This window comes from Chanodichthys erythropterus, chromosome 17 (assembly GCF_024489055.1).
Source record: "Chanodichthys erythropterus isolate Z2021 chromosome 17, ASM2448905v1, whole genome shotgun sequence".
NCBI classification, from domain to species: Eukaryota; Metazoa; Chordata; class Actinopteri; order Cypriniformes; family Xenocyprididae; genus Chanodichthys; species Chanodichthys erythropterus.
The window spans coordinates 10,028,373-10,048,249 of record NC_090237.1 but is presented as its reverse complement, the minus strand read 5'-3'; the positions used below and the strand labels follow the sequence as shown (position 1 = coordinate 10,048,249).

Below are 19,877 nucleotides of genomic sequence, written 5' to 3'. Positions count from 1 at the left end.
GCACAAACTGTCAGAAACCATCTCAGGGAAGCTCATCTGCATGCCCGTCGTCCTCATCGGGGTCTCGACCTGACTGCAGTTCGTTGTCGTAACTGACTTGAGTGGGCAAATGCTCATATTCGATGGCGTCTGGCACTTTGGAGAGGTGTTCTCTTCACGGATGAATCCCGGGCAGATGGCAGACAGTGTGTATGGCGTCGTGTGGGTGAGCGGTTTGCTGATGTCAACGTTGTGGATCGAGTGGCCCATGGTGGCGGTGGGGTTATGGTATGGGCAGGCGTATGTTATGGACAACGAACACAGTTGCATTTTATTGATGTCATTTTGAATGCACAGAGATACCATAACGATATCCTGAGGCCCATTGTAGTGCCATTCATCCACAATCATCACCTAATGTTACAGCATGATAATGCACGGCCCCATGTTGCAAGGATCTGTACACTGTTCTTGGAAGCTGAAAACATCCCAGTTCTGGCATGGCCAGCATACTCACCGGACATGTCACCCATTGAGCATGTTTGGGATGCGCTGGATCAGCGTATACCACAGTGTGTTCCAGTTCCTGCCAATATCCAGCAACTTCGCACAGCCATTGAGGACGAGTGGACCAACATTCCACAGGCCACAATAAACAACCTGATCAACTCTATGCGAAGGAGATGTGTTGCACTGCGTGAGGCAAATGGTGGGAAATTAAACATTTTCACACTTGAAATAGTTAACCCTGGGTCATTCTAAACCCCAGGTAAACTGAATCCTATCATGCTTCACGTTTCACACTGCTCATAATTTACTTGAGGTTAACAATTAATCCTGGGTATTCATAAGCTGACGTTTCACAATGTACATCCCTTAACCCTTAAATCTGTAAACAAATGATTATTTCATCACATGAACTATGGAAATGAATGCTTGACAAACACAAGATGGCACATGTTTAGTCTTAGGCTAATTTAAAATAGGCTATCTAGAAAACTGAATCCAAGCAAAAATAAATACATGGCACTTAGTTTGATGTTTTTGACATTAATTTATTTCCTGTTATCTATTCCCTCAGCTTTGTGAGGCGACTATCCCAGCAGAAGGAGTAGAACCTAACGTGAAAATCTATCATGAGCGGGTGGAGTTTGTCGGCTCCAGCAAGCACAGTAACATCTCCATCTTACTGCATAACGTCACCTTCGAGGACCAGGGAGAGTACATCTGCTTCGCCCGCAATCCTAAGGAGAAGGAACGCAACCATAGTGCGATTTTCACTCTTTATGTGGTGGACGAATGTGAGTTTCAAAAGGCCTCAAGTATTATGTATTTTAAACCATATTATGATTCTTCCCATTGTATTATACAAAAGTCCCTTTAAGACAAGTCATTTCACTCGGCGGCCATCTTTGAAACCCCTCTCGGGCATTCAAGTGCAGCTCCTATCTCTTTGAATGGGGAAACATCAAATTCGCCAAAGCTGTTTGTCAAGCTTTCGATTAAATTTAATATTTGAAATCAATCAATGAAATCTGACAACAACTGTCTCATTTTGTTTGTGAACGCTTGAATCATGACAAAAAAAAGGCATTTTTTTCACGTTAGATCAAGCTAATGTGCATGCGCAGTCCTAACTGTGCGTTTCTATAGGAAGCACGTGTCTGACTGTTTCTATAGGAACCGGAGCTTCTAACGGCCGCTGCAGTGACGCAATGACTTTACCAATCTGTGATTGGCTATTATTTAGAAGGCGGGACTTATTCCGCCGTATTGCGCGTTGTGCTTTCTCCCATTCAAAAAATTTGAGTTACACTTCTTGTGTTATTCTATAGTCTTTGGTTATACCCAAGGCTCGATTTGAGGCATCCCCTTTGTTGAAAAAAATTACAATCCACTTTAGATTAACAGTATTATGTATTATGTAAAACTTATCATGTAAACGAAAATTAAAATTCTCTGTATGATAATTAACAAACTATAAATAACAGCAATTGACCAATCACAACTCAGTATAGTAACACGCTCTGCACAGTCATGCCAGAGCTCTGATTCAAGCAAGCTTTCGCCAATTTATAGGATCAGGAGAACGGTTTAAACGAATCTTTTGACATTCTTTAAAAGGAAGAGAAGAGGAGGTATGATATTACTTTGATTAGTGTTTTAAGAACATTCCCTGCCCTGACATATTAGAACGAATAACGAACATAGCTAAAGTGCACTCAAAAATAAGTGTCATTTGGAACTCATTTATAGTTATTTTTATTATAAATCACTGTAAAATGTAATTAATTGAATTTACTTAGTAAGCTTAATCAAACTGATGGGTTTACATAAAAAAATTAAAAAAAAAAACTTAAGGAAACTGATTGCCTTAAATTTAGCAAGTAAATTAGCTCATTTTGAATTGATAAAACATACTACCACATAGTAGAGAGTACTTAAAAATCTATTTACAAATTAAGTACTTAGTTCAGTCAAGTTAAAGATTTATTACCAATGATTGGTAATAAATCATGATTGGACGTACACTAAACTCAAAGAAAATGTTTACTTAAAAATCTGGTTCAATTTCTCCAAACATGTTTTACTCAAAGTACAAATATGTTGGAACAACAATGGACAATACATTTATTTGCTCTGCTTAAAGTACTTGATAAACCACTGCAATACAGTTATTGCCTTTTAAATAAACCAACACGTAGTATATTAACAGTTCTTTTGAACTGAAACACAGGCTCTACTCTTCAACACAATGGTGACACACAAAACTCAACAGAAGCATTACTGAATCAGCATTTAAATCTCAACAACGGTGACATGCTTCATGCTGCAATGCATACGGGGTGCCATGAATGAGTTTTTTTACTATGATGGCTCCCAGCATGCATTGCAGCATGAAGCATGTCACTGTTGTTGAGATTTGTACACTGATTCTTGATGTCTCTGTGTCTAAACGTTGTAGTAGTTCAAAATGGTTTTTTGCCAAATATGTTTTTTTTTTTTTTTTTTTAAATATGATCTCAACAGGGTTCAGTCTTCTGCTATAGTTTTAGTGGTTTTAAAACAATACAAAACCAGTCATAAGTCGCACGGGTATATTTGTAGCCAAGGTTGTAAATGTATTAGGACATTAAGTAACGATCATGTTCCATGACGATATTTTGTAAATTTTCTACTGTAAATATATCAAAAATGTATTTTTGAGTGGATATGCATATCACCCTCAGATTCCAGATTTTCAAATAGTTGTATCTCAGCCAAATATTGTCCTAACAAACCATACATCAATGGAAAGCTTACAGTATTTATTCAGATGATTTAAAAAATTGACCCTTATGACTGGTTTTGTGGTCCAGGGTCAAATATGTAAAAAAAAAAAAAGAAAAAAAAAAAAAAAAAAGATCAACAGGGCTTATCCTTTTGCTATAGTTTCATTGTTTATAAAACAATATTTAATTGAGTTTGATGATAAGCCATACCTCTGATAAGTTATAAACCGTGGTATGAAATCTGTGGATATTTGATTACGATATCATCAGAACAGATCCAATAGATCATTCCTTACATTTCTCTTGGCTTCTTTTACCATAACAGCTGTGTCTTCTAAACACTGAGCTACAGCAGTCAGAGAAACACTAACATTAAAAGTCAAGGTAAAGAGCCCAACTAAAGCAAACACTATTCACCATGATGGTGACATCAAACCCTAACCCTAACCCTAACTTTATTATTTCCAACAAATCATTCATATACATCTGTTAATTCTCAGTAACATTTTTTGTGCACTTATGAAAATGATCTGGTTAGTAATAAGGGAAGCTGGTAATGCTTTTTCTCTTGTTTAATCCTCCTTTGCTTGAGGGATCTGTTAGTGTTTGATGTTCTGTTGGGATTTAAAAGGTTTCTGTAGACTTTTGTGGGTCACCATTGTGTTAAAGAGTAGAGCTTGTGCTTTAGTCCAGAAGAAGACGTACAAAAATGTATTGTTAAAATACTGCATTGCTTTATGTAAAAGGAAGTAACTATATTACATTGATTTTTTTTTTTATTACGTTAATTATTTTTTTTTAATTCAGCTAAAATTCAAATATTTATAAAGTATTTGAACAGTATCTGCAGTATAATAAATACAAATACAAATAAATTCACAGTCCAACACATTTGTATGTCTTTGTATAAACAACTTACAACTTTAAGTACAACATGCTTGATAAATTTAAGGCAATCAAGCAAGCAGAAGCTTGTTAGGAAAAATCTTTTGGTTTACTTAAAGCTTTAAAGGGTTACAGTAGTTCACCCAAAAATGAAAATAATATCATTAATTGTCGTTCCACACCTGTAAGACCTTTGTTAATCTTCGGAATGCAAATTAAGATATTTTTGTTGAAATCTGATGGCTCAGTGAGGCCTGCATAGCCAGCAATGACATTTCATCTCTCAAGATCCATACATGTACTAAAACCATATTTAAATCAGTTCATGTGAGTACAGTTGTTCAATATTAATATATATAAATATTATTTTTGTGCACCAAAATAAACAAAATAATGACTTATAAACTGATGGCCAATTTCAAAATACTGCTTCATGAAACTTCGGAGCGTTATGAATCTTTCATGTCGAATCATGATTCAGATCGTGTGCCAAACCGCCAAACTGCTGAAATCGCATGACTCTGACACTCCGAACCATTGATTCGACACAAAAGCAGTGTTTTGAAATTGGCCATCACTATATAAGTCATTATTTAGCTTTTTTGGCGCTTTATAATATTAGTATTGAACCACTGTACTCACATGAACTGATTTAAATATGTTTTTAGTACATTAATGGATCTTGAGAGAGGAAATGTCATTGCTGGCTATGGAGGCCTCACTGAGCCATCGGATTTCAACAAAAATACCTTAATTTGTGTTCTGAAGATGAAGGTCTTACAGGTGTGGGGTTGCATGAAGGTGAGTAATAAATGACATTGTTCATTTTTGGGCGAACTAACCCTTTAAGTTGACTGAAATAAGTACTCAACTTGTAAAATTGTTACCAATACTCAAGTTTTCCAAGTAACTTCTAGGTACCTTTACTAAGTGGTAGTATGTTTTATCAACTCAAAATGATGAGCTAATTTACTTGCTAAATTTAAGGCAGTCGGTTTCCTCAAGTCTGGTGGTCACTCATCCCGTCCTACAATTATATAAATAATTTAATGAATAATGCTTATTTTTCTACTTATTAAACCAATAAATACAATTGTTTAAGGTACAGTAGCCGGCCGCAACCCCCTATAACCACACCATCCCCCTTGATATTTTTTTACAAATTGATACCACTCAAAGCATCTCGACACATGTTTGTCTTTGCAGTGAAAGTGGTGGACAACACACTGACCTTAATCATTGTATCCGTGCTCGGAGGGGTCATAGGCCTGATCATTCTCATAATGGTGGTGAAAGCTGTAGTCATTGCCGTTCTAAACAAGGTCCAGGAGAAGAAGTAAGTCAGTTTTATCAAAATCTTGTCAAAAACTCTACAGTAATGAAACTTCCATTACTTTTTATGTTTGTTTTTTTAAACATAATCAATGAATTTTAAACTGCCCTTGTTTTCTACTTGGTTGTGTGTTACATACATCCCTTACAAAAAATAAGTATACTTCAAGTTCATTTAATCAAGTATACTCAAATAAAGTTGAAGTATACTGCCTGGCCAAAAAAAAAAAAAAAAGTCACTGTTTGTATTTAAATAAGAAAAATAAATAAAAAATTGGCTGGGTATATATGGGTGATAACTTAACATCATTGAGGTTTGTTATTTATATTTATATTACTTTTGCACTTTAAGTATATTACAGAAGAGGATTAGGGCCAAGCAATAATAAAAAAATAAAACCATCTCGAGATTAAAGCTGTTAAATTTCGAGAAAAAACTCGTTAAATTTAGAGAAAAAAAGTCTAAATAAAATGTTAAGTTGTTAAATTACGAGAATAAATTCGTAAATTACGAGAATAAATTCGTTAATTTAATGACTTTATTCTCGACATTTAATCTCGACTTTTTTTCTCGAAATGTAAAATTTTTCTCATAATTTAACGAATTTGATCTCGTAATTTAACGACTTTTTTCTCGTAATTTAATGACATTATTCTCAACATTTTATCTCGAAATTTAACAAGTTCTTTTCTCGTAATTTAACGAGTTTATTCTCAACATTTTATCTCGACTTTTTTCTTGAAATGTAACAACTTTTTTCTCGTAATTTAATGACTTTATTCTCGACATTTAATCTCGACTTTTTTCTTGAAATGTAACATTTTTCTCATAATTTAACGAATTTGTTCTCGTAATTTAACGACTTTTTTCTCGTAATTTAATGACTTTATTCTCAACATTTTATCTCGACTTTTTTCTTGAAATGTAACAACTTTTTTCTCGTAATTTAATGACTTTATTCTCAACATTTTATCTTGACTTTTTTCTCGAAATTTAACGAGTTTTTTTCTCGAAATTTTAACAACTTTAATCTCGAGATGGTTTTAATTTTTTATTATTGCTCGGCCCTAATCCTCTTCCATATTATATAGCTATGTTCCTATTTAGGTATTAATTTTTATTCTTGAAATATGCCTCTAACTGTACTTTAACTCTTTCCCTACCAGCGTTTTTAAAAAAGTTGCCAGCCAGCGCCAACATTTTTGATCGTTTTCACAAACATTTTCTGGCCCCAAGAATATTTTGGGTAACACTTTATTATAGTGAACACATATAAACTATGACTTTTCCCTCAATAAACTCATAATTTACTGCTTATTAATAGTTAATAAGGAAGTTGTTAAGTTTAGGTATTGAGTAGGATAAAGAATGTAAAATAGAATAAGAATGCAGAATAAGCTATTAATATGTGCTAAATAAGTACTAATAAATAGCCAATATTCTAGTAATATGCATGCTAATAAGCAACTAGTTAAATGACCTTAAAATAAAGTGTTACCATATTATGTTGTATGAACATCTGAACATTCAGTTTATCAAAAGAATACGGAAGAGGATTAGGGCCTAGCAATAATAAAAAATAAAACCATCTCGAGATTAAAGTTGTTCAATTTCAAGAAAAAACTCGTTAAATTTCGAGAAAAAAGTCGAGATAAAATGTTGAGAATAAAATCATTAAATTACGAGAAAAAGGTTGTTAAATTAAGAGAACAAATTCATTAAATTTTGAGAAAAAAGTTGAGATAAAATGTTGAGAATGAAGTCATTAAATCACGAGAAAAAAGTCATTAAATTACGAGAAAAAAGTCATTAAATTATAAGAACAAATTCGTAATTTAACGAATGAGTTTATTCTCAACATTCGACCTTTTTCTCAAAAATGTATCGTTTTTTTTTTCTCGAAATTTAATCTCGAGATGGTTTTATTTTTTTATTATTGCTTGGCCCTAATCCTCTTCCGTAAAAGAAAGAACAGAGCGTCTGCTTTAAAAAAAAAAAAAACAAACAAAAAAAATCATTTTGAACAAAAAGCTGAGAAAATCACTTTTTTGTCAAATACTAGATCCGGATAGGATTTAGAATGATGATCAAAGCATAGACATAGTATCACTTCCATCTACACCCCATAGCTTTCAGAGTCCTGTACCTCTTCCTGGGTCGACATTTCATTCGGTAATGTTAGACAGTTTTAATTTATATGCTGTTGAATGTCTGATGATCGAATTAGATTACATGTGGGAGGTTCTGTACTTTCAGAAGATGCAAAATAGCGCCCCCTACAGTATAACAGTGAAAACATGGATTGCTGGAAAATTTCATCAATGGCGGGAAAAGAGTTAAGTAGATTTGAAGTAAATTGTTATGAACACTACCAGTGGACTAGCCAAGGCAAAAATTCTATACTCAGAATTAGGAACATATTGGTTTTCTTTATAAATCAATATAACATTGTAAGTTTATAAGATGGTATGTAAAACTATGTGAAAAAAAAAAACAAAATAAAATAAAAGAGCTTTATAATATGGAAGGTGGTCTGGTTGAAGCTAGATATTTTACTTCATAACTTGTTAAATATGGATTTTGTTAAAAAAAAATTTTACACAAACACATCGCTTTGCTTCAGAAAGCCTTAATTAATGAGATTTGGATGTATTAGATAGATAGATAGATAGATAGATGCAGAGTCATCCTCCCTGCTGTTCTCTGTAAATGGTGGCACGTGTGCTGCACACTAACAGAAGCGACCCACTGGGGTCCAGTGCCCGTCTGGTGACTTTGACATGGTGACTGTTATAAAACCCCCTGTGAGACCAGAGCAAATGTCAATAAATATCATCTTGTCATTTTGAGTAAATGTCAATAAAAAGGCATTCTGGGTAATGGCGATAGGAGTCATCCCTCTGAAATAAAATTAATTAAAATCCTGAATCACACTTAAGAACAAATTCACATTAAAAGAGTAAAATTCTTGAAAAGAAAATTTCATTAAGTAGTTTAAATTTGTAAAACATAAAACAGGAAATGAGCAAAAAACAGGTCCATTGTCTACTGTCAGTAGTGTAGTGATGCATGAAGCACTTGGCGAATCCACATGATCAGCTTGAACCAGTTGTGAAATTTACATGGGGAAATCTTTTGTTTCAATCTCATGTTTTCCTAATGACTATTGAAATTCTCAGAACACCAGTAAATATGACCACACCTTAAAACAGTATTACATAAATTGACATTTTTATGTCAAGGCAAAGTTAGTTTCCTTTTCTTTGTCATGGACCCTCTTAATTGTCAATGCCTGTGTCTTTTTTTCTCTTTCTTATAGTAAAGAGTGCCTTGTGAGCTCTTCAGGGAATGACAATACAGAAAATGGCCTCCCGGGATCCAAAGCAGACAGCAAACCAACACCAAAGGCATGAAAACAGCATGTATGTGTACATATATGAGCATATGTATACATGCATAATCATAACAGATTGAAAGAAAGTCGTAACAATGGACAGTTTTATTATTTATCTCATGAGAAAAAAATGCTATATATAAATATGTGAAAATATATATGAAATCTATTTTAGACTGTGCTTGAGGAAATGTATACGAAGTGCTGCAGGCTGGATCACACCCTTTGCTGGACAGAAACGTACTGCTAACAGAAAGGAAACGCTTTGGTGTGCTTGCATTCTGCTCTGTCTTGTCTGTGAGAAACAGCACACACACACTGCCTTCTTCACAAACTGCCATATCCTTCCAATGCTCGACAGCACAAGACCCACATAACAAAATGTTTGCGATAAACTTTTCCAGTGCAACTTTACACATCTTCACACTGCATTCCAAATGATCCTGAGGTGGATTCACTCACAAGTCAGTAACAAAGCAAACACAAACAGTCTTTATGGACAAATATTAAACAATTTACACATAAAACCATGGGTGCCTCTTGAAATTGGAATATGTTTACCACCAATTCAAGCAGCTAACCGATTCTGATTATTAACCACTCCCGCCAATTTCACAAGTGATTATGAGTCATAAAGAGCAGGATGTGAGTGCACTTGAAGGCCAGAAATACACTCTACACAATAGCACCCCTTGTGGCAATGCTGATAATACAACACAAACTCGCAGTTCATTATACATTGTATTCTGACACGCTTTATGTGTGAAAATAAGGTTGCGTTGAGTATTTTTCTGTCTAAAAGCGTTGTTTAAAGGGTCAGAAGGGGGAAAAAAAGGACTTACCAGAGATGCAGATAAGGGGTGTATATCCAGGATCCAGCCAAGCACAGTTTATTCTATTAATTTCTTTTCATTTTGTCTGCTTTAGATAAAACACAGGTGCCTGTAAACGCTTCAAGCTCCACATGCTTCTTGGGAGCCTTCAAATGCTATATAAATAAATTAATGCTCACATAAAAAAAAAAAAAAAAACAAGAAAAAAAAAAAAAACACCTTAAAGACAATCCCCAGAAACTAACTCCCTGTAGGAAATGAATGATCTTCTGATGCTGCTTTCAACAAAAATAACCAATAACTTTTCCTAATGCATGTGAACGTTTTATACAGTACATCTAGTGTACTATGTATCCATTTCTCCGAATCGTGTTTATGTCTTTCCTCATGTGATCTGAACATGACTGTTCAATCTGTGCTTGTCGTACGCAACATTACTAGTTCATCTTGTATGTGTCCGACATACAGGCATGAAGGGCCACTGTAGTTAAGCTTATCATACCATCCAAACTCCACAGGACATGATACCGCCATTGCTAACTGCTAATGTTGACTTCTGCCATCTGAACTAGCAAGCTAGCAACTTCTGTGCGTTAAACTGCACCAATCCTCACAGACGCTATGCTAAGAACACTGTTTTCATATCATCATACTATACCGAAACAAGTGAAAAACTTTTGTGACAAAATATAATGCATTGTAATACCTCACATGCCTCTCAATGGCTACCTACTTACAGTTAACATGTGACTAGCATTAGTGTGAACCTCTCAAATCTTCTTATAGATCCGATTAGCTTGATGCTAATTCAAGAAAACACAAAATTGGCAGAAAATACTTTCATTTTCAGTTAGATGTTAAAGTGAATTCTGTTGATCAAAACAAGCCAACTTTCCAAATGTTTCAGGAGTTATTTACGATTCAAGTGCCAAACCAGAACTGCTAGTGGAACGGTGGTTGATTTACTGTTGCTTCCATCTTGTTTTGTTTGTCTTCCTCTATCCTTTTGTAGTGGAAACCCCATAAATGCACAATTCTCGCTCATATCCATATCTGGTTTAAATATGTATGTTATGACGAATTCATAACATGTGATGAATGTCACTTTGCGATTACTGCGCAAAAATGCAATGAAACCCTCACTAGTCTTCCGCCATAACCCAAAGATGAATGTACGCAGTGGTTGTAGTTATGGCAAAGTTCAGAGGGGTTGTTTCTGGGCACTTTATTCATAAAGACATAGGCTATACGTGTTTTGAATGCGCATTGTATATGTAGAGTGACGATATATAGTTGCAGTGGTGGTATTAAGAATAGCGGAACAGGAATAATTTGTCTCTTTGAATGGTTGTATCTCTTATATGTGCACATATTAGCAGTCTTCCAAATCACTTGACTCTCCTTTAGAAATCAGGGGCTTTGGCAATCTCAACTGTTTGGGATGCTTTTGACAGAGCGGTATAAAATCCAAGTACTTATTGTCAGTTTTCATTTAAATTGTGTCCATAAATGTGTGTAAAAATCAGCCATGATTTGGAGAAAGGGTTTGGTGCCGCTCTGTCTGTCAGATGCACTGTACAGTCATGTGATTAGCGTGTCCTAACTGTTGTTGAACTGTTCACATGGCCTCTTTGATTCATTTATGGCTAACATGTTATGCTTCTTACAGCTTGTTGCCTTTTGTCATTTTCAGCTAGTGTGGATTAAAACGATCACATAAACAAGGAGATTACGTAGATCAGCAATACTGTAAAAAAAAAAAGAAAGGAAAATTAAAAAAAAAAAAAAGAAAAGAAAACATGATTGTATAGGCTCCCAAGAATGGACTGTTGTATGCAAATGAGCAACTTGAACTTTTAGTAGAGCTTCATTTTTATTATTTGGCTATTTTAAGCTATTATGTTAACCCAATTCCTGTTCTGTTCATTTTTTGCAACTTTGTATATGTAATTTTTATCATAACTATTTTGCATTTATTTAAATCAGATACTTATTAGTTGGTTTAGTATGGTGGTTCTCAACTGGTTTGGCTTTTCATTGGTTTTCAAACGGCATAAGAAATAATGCTTATTGTACAAAAGTAAACAATAATGTTTTCAGAATCATATTCACATGAACTGCAAAAATCCAAATGTAGTATTTAATGTAGTTTTCTTCATGATTTTTGAGGTTACATAACCTGAATCTGTCTAATTTGACTAGCTTCTACCAAGTGGCAGGTAAAGACGTGTCAAAATACCACAAAATTATTTTTCTTTTCTTCCTAATTTTAACCTAACCTCATTATTTGGCTATTTTGTTGCCATTCTGTATTTATAAAGAGTAGTATCCATTTAGCTCAATTTGATTTGTTTGGCAGACAGTTGAGGGCCACTGGTAGAGTGCATAGTTGTATAGATACACAGATACTGTATGTAGGCTCTTGGTTTGGCTGCTTATGTCTGCTGAAATGGTTGGCTCAGCTCAGCCAAATCTGGGTTTGGTTAGTAATGTCTGAGCAGGCTGCATTGCAGCAGTGTTTCAGTGCAGCACTGAGCCATGAATCTGCACACGTCATGCAAGCTGCGTTTCTCTCTGGATCTGAAGGGCTATAGCAGGGAAAACTGAAGGGAAATGTCTGATTTATATCATAAAATAGGCAAACATCCACACAGGCCAAAATATGATGTGCTCTCAAGTTCTTTACACTGAAAAGCTATATAGAATGCATGTCACATACTTACAGCTAAGGTAAATATACATTTTCAGGCAGGCTGCTTGATCTTGGTAGAAAGAAAATATGGGATTTGGAATATAAAATGTGCTTTATATGCACAATGTTTCCTCTGTATTTTGCAGTGAGAATTTGTTCTACTTACTGTATGTGGGATATGTCCAAAACCACTTGCACTGTTTTAAAATTCTTGTACTTATATTCATTTGAGAGTTTGCCGCTCTTCGATCTGATCCTATTCGGGAACAGATTGTCATTTTGTAAAGTAGACTTACAAAATAATGGATTTCCAAAAACAAAAAAACAACAACTGGATTTCACTGCCTGGGTGACTCGCTCTCACTGCCAAGCCAAGAGAGTGTGAGGACTGCTATGTGCTCCAACACATTCCAAGACGCTCTGTCTCCCTCTAGTGGATTTTAAGACTTCCAACATTTTTAAATGAATCAATATTACAGTCACACTGGCTATGTTTGGAATGGCAAATAAGCAGTGTTGGGGGTAACACAAGTTCGAATCAGATTACCTTTTTCAAGTATCTAGTAAAGTAACGCATTACTTTTAAATTTACAACAAAAAATCAGTGTTACTTTTTCAAATAAGTAATGCAAGTTACTTTGTTTTCCCATGTATTGACTGACAGCTCTCCTGTCGCCATGTTGAGATAAGTCGGGAAAGCAGACAGCAGCATAGTGTGGCCCAGATCCGGCCCACATCAGGCACACGCGGACCAGATGTGGGCCGGATGTGGCCCGACGCTAATGTTGCTGTCAGCGGAGGCTTATTCATTTCACTTTTGGCTGAAAGGGCTTTTACAGTAGCCAAAAATAGAACATTTGAGGGTTTTTTAATTCAAAAACAAACAAGCCAACCCAGACCAGACCAGGTGAGAAAAAGTAACGCAAAAGTAACGTAATGTAATGTTTCTATAAAAAGTAACTAAGTAATGCAAATAGTTGTTTTTTTAGGGAGTAACGCAATATTGTAATGCATTACATTTTAAAGTAACTTTCCCCAACACTGCAAATAAGTTTACTGCTTACTGCATACTGTGCAGTATATACTGAATACTGTATGCTTTTTTTAAAAAATAGTATGCAAAACAGTATGCATTATGCTTCAGTTGTCATATATTTGTCATCCAGTTATCTATATTTTTCATTTTTAAATCAAATTTTGTGCAAAAATGAATAGAAATAAATCCAGGAAAAGATGTTAAAATCAATCGCACTGGAAATGGAAGGTCATGTTGGGAGCAGTGCGTTGTGTAGTAATAATACACTATTATTATATTTATTAAAATAAAATTTGAATTCATTTAATTTTCATTCATTTTGATTTGAGATTTTAGTAATGTTGTCATTTTTATTATTTAAAAAACATTAGCTTTATAGTTTTTAGTAATTTTAGTACTTCAGTTTACTGTAAATTCATTTCAGTTATTTGCCAAATCATTACTGTTTTTAAGTTTTAGTTTTTCACATAATATTTATATTTTATTTTATTTCAGTTTCAATTGTTGAAAATGATTTTTAATAGTTTTAACAATGACAACATATGCATACTGAAAATGTAAGCAAATGTTGTAGGAATTACATGCATTTTGAGAACCACATACTGCATACTTTTAAAAATAGTACTAGTAGTAAGCTTGCATGCTAATCCAAACCTAGCCATTGTATAAGGATAAATGTAGAGTTTTAAAGTTTATATTTTACCGATGTGCACAAGTATAATTTGTGCACTAAATAGACTAGACAAATTTAAGATATTTTATTCCTATATGTAAACAAAGACAACAGCCTAAATGATACAACTTTCAAAGATACTTAAACACAAGCCCTGCTGTACCACCCATCAGCGCACCCAGGAGAACGTTCCTTTCATTTTAACTCTCTCTTCTGTATGTTTATAAAGGAACTGGCTAAACAAAAGGTAAAAAGCTCCGAATTAATAGCATTTGAATAATAGTTTTGTGATTACTGGCTCTGATTGAGCACTTTAAACGCTTACAGACACACTTCATGTACTCCGAAAAAAAGAGAACATTTTAAAGAAATATATGTATGTACAGCTTTTGTCTCTAAATTTCCCTTTGTACAAACATCTGTCATATTCCCGTATCATAACTATGCACCTCAGTAGATTCTCTGGATTGTAAAGAATAATCTAATAAACTAATAAATATATATATCACTATGCGAAATAAAGGTTTGCAAAAAAATATATTACTAGTTGTGTTTGTTTGCTGGGGTTTTTTGCTTGGATGATCACATTTGTTTTGTTGAGTCACTGACGAAACCAAAGTCCCTTGAAAGGGATAGTTCACCCAAAAATGAAAATTCTGTGATCGTTTACTCAACCTCGTGTTGTTCTAAATTTGTAAGAGTTTCATTGTTGTGTTGAACACAAAAGAAGATATTTTGTTGATAGTCATCACCATTAGGGTCTTTTGCACCAGAGGGACCTTTTCATAGTTCCTAGAAGTATTGGAGGAAGTACCCAGATTTTACTGCGTTAGGTACGATTTTAGTTCTAGGAACTCCTTTTGGGGAACTAAATTAGCTCCTACTTCAGAGTAAGGTCTAAACCAGCACTATAGGAACTGTCAGTGACATAAGTGTACGTTGATTGGTCAAACACGTCAAACACTGCATTTTTTAAAAACGTGTAAACATTGACTTCACGAACATGGAAAACAGTGATAACGGGTTATACCTGTTGTCTGCAGGGTTGTTTCTTTTCTTCACCTTGATGAAATGTAATACTGAATGTTGTCATAGGAGATTTCGTCTCTTAGCCCCGCGTTTTGGTTTACATCCATCTCCGTTATCACGAATCCCACGACACACAACAAACACCAAAGCTCCAATCACGGCATCCTCCATCCACCGGTTTTTAGCATTTGTAAATACTGCGCTTAAGGACTAGTTCACTTTCATATAAAATGTTCCTTATAATTTACTCACCCCCATGTCTTCCAAGATGTTCATGTCTTTCTTTCTTCAGTTGAAAAGAAATTAAGGTTTTTGATGAAAAAATTACAAGATTATTCTCCTTATAGTGGACTTCAATGGACTCCAAATGGTTGAAGGTCAAAATTACAGTTTCAGTGCAGCTTCAAAGGGCTTTAAACGATACCAGATGAGGAATAAGGGTCTTATCTAGCGAAACGATCGGTCATTTTCGAAAATAAAAAAAAATAAAAAATACAACTGTACATGATTTATCCACCTGTTTCCGCGGGGCGCTACTGTAAAAGAGAACGTGGGTACAACTTCCGGTGAGGCGGCGGAAGCAGCATAACAATGGCATTTTGTGTGCTAATTAGCAAAGAGGCTAAGTGTTTTTTGGATCATTGTTTACTTTGTAAAGTTGCAAATCTTTATGAGATGTAGTTACGGTGCTCAGGGGTAACATCACAGTTTACTACATTATTAGTTAATAATACCACAATACAATAAACAGTAATTGCTCTTTACTTTACTGACCTTGCACAAAAGCTGCATGACTAACAGAGCATCCTGATCCTGCAATACATGAACAACCCGCTGTCTGTACTTCACCTGTCACTGATGCACCAAAGCCTTATGATGTGATATTTTACTCCTAACGTGTCGTGCGTGCCAGAGACAGTCACGTTTCCACTGTATGCGATGCTAAAGGCTATTTATGTTACCCATTGCGATAATAAATACACACGTTTATGGAAAATATCAGAGACTGCTTGAGGAACGAAGACAATTCTTATGTGATAATAATCGTGTATTTATTTGGTTTAATGTTTTATCTGTCTCTTCCCTGTGCCTGCTGATTCCTGACAAATGCATATCTTTGACAGATTCACATACTCCGGTTAAAGGCCCGTCCACACCGCCAGCGACTTTTTCGCTGCATGTCGCTAGTCTCCTACTGTGAAGTCGCTTGTGGGCGTTCCTATAGTGCTGTCGCTCTAATGTCATTGGTAGACTGCACATCTGATCATATCTATAGAAAATGCAATCACAAATGATATATAAAACTAAGAAATCATTCTAATTTGACAAGGAATTAGTTTAAAATAATTAAAAGTAATATTCTGCTGATGTAGAGTGTTGTGACTGCTTGGTGCATTAAATAATTAACTAGATTAACGATCAGTCTATCGACAAATTAAACTCACTCATACTGTCAAAAATACTAAAATGACATTCGAATTTGACAAATAATCAATTTTCTTGTCCCTAATAATAAACACAATGCAGGGGAAACTGTAATATGAACTGCAGCAGTACTAAATTGCTCACAGCATCATATAATAACAACACAAAATGTATGAATCAGACTCACAAGACTGCCGACCGTTTCTTAATTATTCTTAAATTCCATGTATGTACAGTCAAATCATATAAAACAGTGAAATCGCTCCGAAACTATTCCTGTCTGTCTTGCTCGCACTCGAGACGGTGACGTGAGCTCCAGAGAGCTTCATTCCTATTGGCTGTCGCTTGCGAAATTCGCTCCTGATTTGCATAAAGTTGAAATATCTGAACTTTTGTCGCTTGTCTCTCGTCGCTTGACACGCCTACATTCCGTCATCAACAGTCTAGTGATGGGAAGTTCGGATCATTTTACTGACTCGGACTTTTGAGTCTCGTTCAACAAAATGAACGAATCTTTTTTCGAGTCATTTCGTTCATTTTAGCAAAATGTAATTAAAATGTTACGTGTTGCATCTACTACTTATGCAAACGTTGATCCCACTACAAACAATACAAAACTACAATGCTATAAGATTCAGAAATGATTAATTCATTACCTGGGTCTTCAGTTTATGACAAGCTGATTAAGCTCACCTCACCTCTTGTCTGACAAGTCATCGGGTTTAAGTCATTCCTTAATGACGTGACAGGCAGTCCCATGCTAAACCAATGCATTCTGAGCCGGTAAGAGAATTGCTTAGTTCATCTCATGAGTCTTTCGGGTTTTTGAGTCGTTCCTTAAACACGTGACAGACCCATACACTAAGCCAATGCATTCTGAGCCGGAAAGAGAATTGATTAGTTCTCTTCATGAGTCTTTCGGGATTTGAGTCGTTCCTTAATCACGTGACAGACCCATACGCTATTTCTGACATTTCTGTCACTGTTTTTGTTACTGTTTCTTGAGGATCTGTGGTGTGTTATTATAAATAAATAAAGTCCTGTTATAAATAAAGTATTGATTAATTTATCTTTTTGACTGTCTATCTGTAAATAAACACTAGGCTATATAATAATATAATAATCCAAGCCTACAATACAAAGTATTTATAGCCTAGTTTGTTCATTTTTACTCCAATTTTGAGTTTGCTGTTATAATAATTGCTTTTCCTAGTCAGACTTGACATATTAGTCTAATATATGTATAAGAAGATTGCTCAAAAAGGACATAAATTAAAAGCAAATAACATTTTGAATTTGAATTATTAATGTTAGTTTAAGACATCAAGGTTATGATAACTACAGCTTTAACAGTTGTAACACAAACTCAAACAAAACTGGAGAGTTAAAGTTATTTACTAATAAATATAATGTGCTTGGGTCACACAGCATAGCGTATGGGTCTGTCACGTGATTAAGGAACGACTCAAAAACCCGAAAGACTCATAAAAAGAACTAATCAATTCTCTTTCCGGCTCAGAATGCATTGGTAGCGTATGGGTCTGTTACGTGATTAAGGAACGACTCAAAACCCGAAAGACTCATGAAATGAACTAATCAATTGAATCATCAGGTGAGCTACTACTAGCAGTACAGAACCTGTAGAATATTGCACATGCGCGACTGAACGAATCACCCCCCGAGACGACTCGTTCTTCCCAAGTCACATTAAAGATTCGTTCAAAATGAACGAATCGTTCAAGAACGACACATCACTACAACAGTCACTGTCGCTCTTGTCGCCGGAAGTCGCCAGCGCTCCATTGAAATGAATGGGATCCTGTCGCTTTGTCGCTGCTTGTCACTGGCGGTGTGAACGGGGCTTAACTCGTATAACTCATAACCAGTGCCCAAAGAAGTCGACCGGAAGTTGAAGTCGGCCACGTGCTGCCATCTTGTAGCAGAACTTCACTTGCGTTAGCATCCCCATTGACTCCCATTCATTTTGGCGTCACTTTGACAGTGAATAACTTTACATCTGAGGCGTTTAAAGACTCAATTTGTCCATTATTTATTTCCAAAGATACACGACAATGTATAAAGGGCTCCATTACCTTCTATGTTACATTATGGCCCCGTAGAAACAGTTTTTGTAAAAAATAAGCTCAGGATTGCGTCATAACCACTCGACTTTCTGTCGCACAGTACAGAAATTACCGTACAGACAGGAGGAGAAGCTCGCAGACAATCGGGGAGATTATCTTAATATGGCGTACTGGCGTTACATTTTAAAATACTATACAAACTAATTAATCAGAATACTTACTCCTGCTCACTCACGCCAAAGAACTGCACGCACAGCTACTAGAAGATTTACATCTGTCAGACAGGTTGCGGACGTCATCAAGCTTAGTGTGAGTCTGCGCGTCAGAAACAGAAGTACTAAAAATCGCTAAAAATGGGCTTCACTTGACTCAATAGAGTTCCAATGGGGTCGCTGTGTCCATTTCTTTTACTGTCTATGCTCATAACTCCTGTTGTCTTCTCATGAGCTCACTCTGTTGCTGTGGCTGAAAGGATCAGGATTAGGATAGATAGAGAGATCGCACAAACATCCTCGGATAGCAATCATCGCATAATTTAGAGGAAAATCAATAGAAATGCTCAGAAAAGTGACGTAAACATAGGGTATGTTATCAATATATTTCTAAATGTGTAAGCCTTTGGATTTAAGCCATAGTGGAGTTGTTTTTTGTGTTCTTGTGATCGCAAATAAATGGAAGCAGGCGCAACTGAATAGCTACGTTATGTGTTTTCTTTTTATGTAAATATAAATATTAGTTAGACTTAGCATGATTGATGTGCACTCCTGACATAAATGAATAAATTACTATTACTGTGACATTTTTTATTGTAAAACATTGTTCAAATATTGATGCTGGAATCTTAAATCTTTAAGTAAAAAACAAACGTTCGCAAGTTTGGATCGTTAAATCTTGAATGACTGTCAACTGTTGAATGAATGAGTGTCACGTCCAGCTTGTTTACTTCGAACCGGAAGACGCTCCCACGTTTGACGCAAGGCCTCATGGGGCGTAGGAAACTTGTGGATAAACACAAGTGATCACCTTCAAAGTGGTTCCGCCAAAACCGCACTTAAGTATTCTTCAAAAACCTTACGCTATACGCCTTCCCTTTTTGTTTACAGCAAAAACCTTAATTTTATTTTCGACTGAAGAAAGAAGGACATGGATATATTGGATGACATGGGGGTGGGGAAATTATCAGGAAAATTTTATTTGAAAGTGAACTAATCCTTTAAAGACGACACTGTCAGCCGCTTCAGA

At 35.4% G+C, this 19,877-nt stretch overlaps 1 protein-coding gene and 1 long non-coding RNA gene across 3 annotated transcripts in view; one reads left to right on the top strand and one right to left on the bottom strand.

Annotated features, from left to right (window-relative positions):
- Positions 1-12,561, top strand: part of scn4ba (sodium channel, voltage-gated, type IV, beta a) — a 39,161-nt gene extending 26,600 nt beyond the window's left edge. The window contains exons 3-6 of one of the 2 annotated variants that reach the window (XM_067366084.1): positions 1,061-1,280; positions 5,343-5,472; positions 7,726-7,804; positions 8,789-8,889. In XM_067366084.1, the coding sequence (XP_067222185.1) occupies positions 1,061-1,280; positions 5,343-5,472; positions 7,726-7,756 (381 nt within the window). In that variant the 3' untranslated portion in view covers positions 7,757-7,804; positions 8,789-8,889. Of the gene's footprint in view, positions 1-1,060; positions 1,281-5,342; positions 5,473-7,725; positions 7,805-8,788 lie in introns of both variants that reach the window. The other variant, XM_067366083.1, reaches the window with a different exon arrangement.
- On the bottom strand, positions 1,173-12,661 carry LOC137005264 (uncharacterized). The gene is made up of 3 exons (XR_010892218.1): positions 12,555-12,661; positions 5,368-5,449; positions 1,173-1,223 (listed from the first exon to the last, which is right to left on the bottom strand). It is a non-coding gene; the product is annotated as an uncharacterized lncRNA (long non-coding RNA).
- Positions 12,662-19,877: the final 7,216 nt, after the last annotated feature.